A 2,803-nucleotide genomic window follows, 5' to 3' on the forward strand; every position below is an offset into this window, starting at 1 on the left:
AATTACTGACAATGTGTCTAAAATGTAATTATTCACACCTTTACCTTATCTTAATTTTTAGGTAAAAACTTTTATGTAACCTATTTTTGTCTTTCTACCAGCCAATGATGATTCTGAAAGAAAGCACAGTGTTTGTTATAGTAACACATGCAGCTTTCACGCACATCTGACTGACAGAACCGCGCGCGCACCGGTGCTGTTAATGTTATGGTTATTTTAGCAAATAGTTTTCTCCATAAATTCAGTTCAGCAGCATTAAGTTGAAGAGGGTAAACTTTATCACTCGACTGAATCTACATGTGATTTTTAGGTGTTCTTGCTCTGTCCAAGCAATAAATGCACGTCTTTGAATGAGCGCTGTAGCGTATTCTTCAACCGCTCAGGTACTGTCAATACGACCCATTTCAGGAGCTGCCAAAATTATATTTTAAAATCAGTTAGGGATATAGAAATGCATATTAATATTTACAAGTAAATCCCCATATTATGCGTAGGCTAGCCTTCGTTCTATGTTTTTTAATCAAATAAATGCAGCCTTTCAAAAACATTTACAAAATCTTACTGACTCCAAACTTTTGAACAGCAGTGTATATCCTTTCTATTTTGGTTTCCATTAACTGTATATCAAATTACCCAACACATACATAGAGATAAATGTGATGCTAAATGACAGACAGAAAAGAGTGACATGGAGAAATGTTAAGAAATATCAGATTATAACTATTACTAAGGTACCTCTGGTTTTCAGTGGCCTGTCATTGCTCTCTGGAAATATGTAGGTGGGACGATATGGATTTTCTTCGACACGCTCTGAGTAAGGTGAGTGAAAGACAAAACACATGCTGACAAAGATGACTACACACATAGATACATGACTGAAATGTGACCTTCAGATTTGGACACACAAAAAGATGAAATAAAAGTGTTGATTGTATGTAATTCCCAAGGAGCATCTTTACCTGGGACTTTGTGAATCTGCTTGAACATGTTTCTGTACCAGTCCTTTGACAGCTCTGTGTTCTAGAAAACAAAATTGTACAGATGGTGTTTTATTTATAGAAGATTTTGGATATAGTTATGTAGTCAAAGTCTGCACAGGTATATCTTGAGAACTAGAAGTGGCTGTTTCTTACCCGTACTGGGACTCTGGGTGCTGGGATAGCTGAATGTTCAGACAGTCTCATTCTCTTTCCTTCCATGTCTGCTGGAGTCTCAGAGGAATATTTATTCTGGCTGACTGCAGGGCTCCGATTAGAGCCACTGCCCTGCTCCGCCACAGCTTCTGAAGCACAAACTCGGATCATAAGCATCCAGAACACAAGATAAAATACACACTGGTCTGGTTATTTCAGCTGACACTTATCTAGGACAAAATCTTTAAAAGCATCACTGAATGATTTAATATTTAAATGAATAAATAATTGCTACAGCTCTATTCGAACGGGAATTGTTTTTTCTAAGAAGGTCATATATACAGTGGGTACGGAAAGTATTCAGACCCCCTTAAATTTTTCACTCTTTGTTATATTGCAGCCATTTGCTAAAATCATTTAAGTTAATTTTTTTTCCTCATTAATGTACACACAGCACCCCATATTGACAGAAAAACACAGAATTGTTGACATTTTTGCAGATTTATTAAAAAGATGTACTTTGTAATTTAATTCTGTTGGAATCAAACAAGTTTCTGTTATTCTCACAATGCTATTCCTCATTCAGTTTAACAGTTGCTGAATACTGTAACTAAAAGTTAAATTTTTTACATTTTATACAAAATGTTTAATCTCCACTCCCGTAACCACACAACAGACACTACCACCTTAATAATAACTACAGAGATGCCATTCAGTCACGCAGACGTCTTATGTTAATTTTACCTCAAACATAACTTTGAGATAAACTAATCACAAGGGACAGAACATTCTAGTTTCTCTTTCTACATCGTGAAAGCATTTAGCTTTTTAATGCACATGATACTTTTACTTTTGGTCCATCCTGAAGTATTGAGAGGCTGGTATTTACCTCTGCTGTGCTGCAGCAAGACGATTGTTGGGTTGATGCTGCTGGTGGGGGGATATGAAGAGGACACTTTGGCTGATGAGGTAATAGCACTCAGCTGATCAAGGCAGGACGTGAGCTGAGACTGACTCTCACTTACAGGTGAGTCCACCTGAGGAGAACACACAAAAACGGACAGACACTCTAGTGGTTGTGAAATACAGACAAGTTTGAATTTCCCAGAATTCCTTATGGGGGAAATTTGCATGAAATTTGCTTCACTACACCTCTCTCAAGTAAACAATTGTTGCAAAGATTCCTCTGCAATGCTGATAAAGACAATGACAAATAGCATAGAATTGCACTTAAAGTATTTGGTTACTTCGAATTATTTGTCTTCTGTCTTGAGGAGGTCATCAACACCAGGAGTATTCAGCTTTATAATAACTTTTTTTTAAAGATTTATATAATGCTTAGCCAGTTTTATTTTTATAATATTATAGTTGGCTACTCATTTATATAATTTACACAAAATTACTATAATTAAAATATTTTACAAGGTCAGTTTTCATTTTAAAGGGATCAGTTGGTGGTAGCCATTGACTCCCATAGCATGGAAAAAAAATACTATGCAAGTCAATGGCTGCCAGCAACTGTTTGGTTACCAGCATTCTTCAAAATAATTTATTTTATGTTCAACAGAAGAAAGAAATTCATACAGTTTTGGAACAACACGAGGGTGCATAAATGATGGCATTTTCAGTTTTGGGTGAACTATCCCTTTAATTTTAATTTAAAGGGTTAG

The 2,803-nt window shown here is 35.9% G+C and overlaps 1 protein-coding gene across 9 annotated transcripts in view; it reads right to left on the bottom strand.

Moving 5' to 3' along the window:
* LOC107725459 (sorbin and SH3 domain-containing protein 1-like) overlaps positions 1–2,803 on the bottom strand; it is a 56,047-nt gene that overhangs the window by 35,504 nt on the left and 17,740 nt on the right. For all 9 annotated transcript variants that reach the window (XM_016534712.1, XM_016534711.1, XM_016534710.1 and 6 more), the window contains exons 6-9: positions 2,023–2,170; positions 1,134–1,282; positions 960–1,020; positions 736–810 (exon numbers count right to left, since the gene is read on the bottom strand). In XM_016534712.1, the coding sequence (XP_016390198.1) occupies positions 736–810; positions 960–1,020; positions 1,134–1,282; positions 2,023–2,170 (433 nt within the window). The remainder of the gene's footprint in view (positions 1–735; positions 811–959; positions 1,021–1,133; positions 1,283–2,022; positions 2,171–2,803) is intronic.

This window comes from Sinocyclocheilus rhinocerous, unplaced genomic scaffold (assembly GCF_001515625.1).
Source record: "Sinocyclocheilus rhinocerous isolate Xijiao unplaced genomic scaffold, SAMN03320098_v1.1 scaffold366, whole genome shotgun sequence".
Lineage (NCBI taxonomy): Eukaryota > Metazoa > Chordata > Actinopteri > Cypriniformes > Cyprinidae > Sinocyclocheilus > Sinocyclocheilus rhinocerous.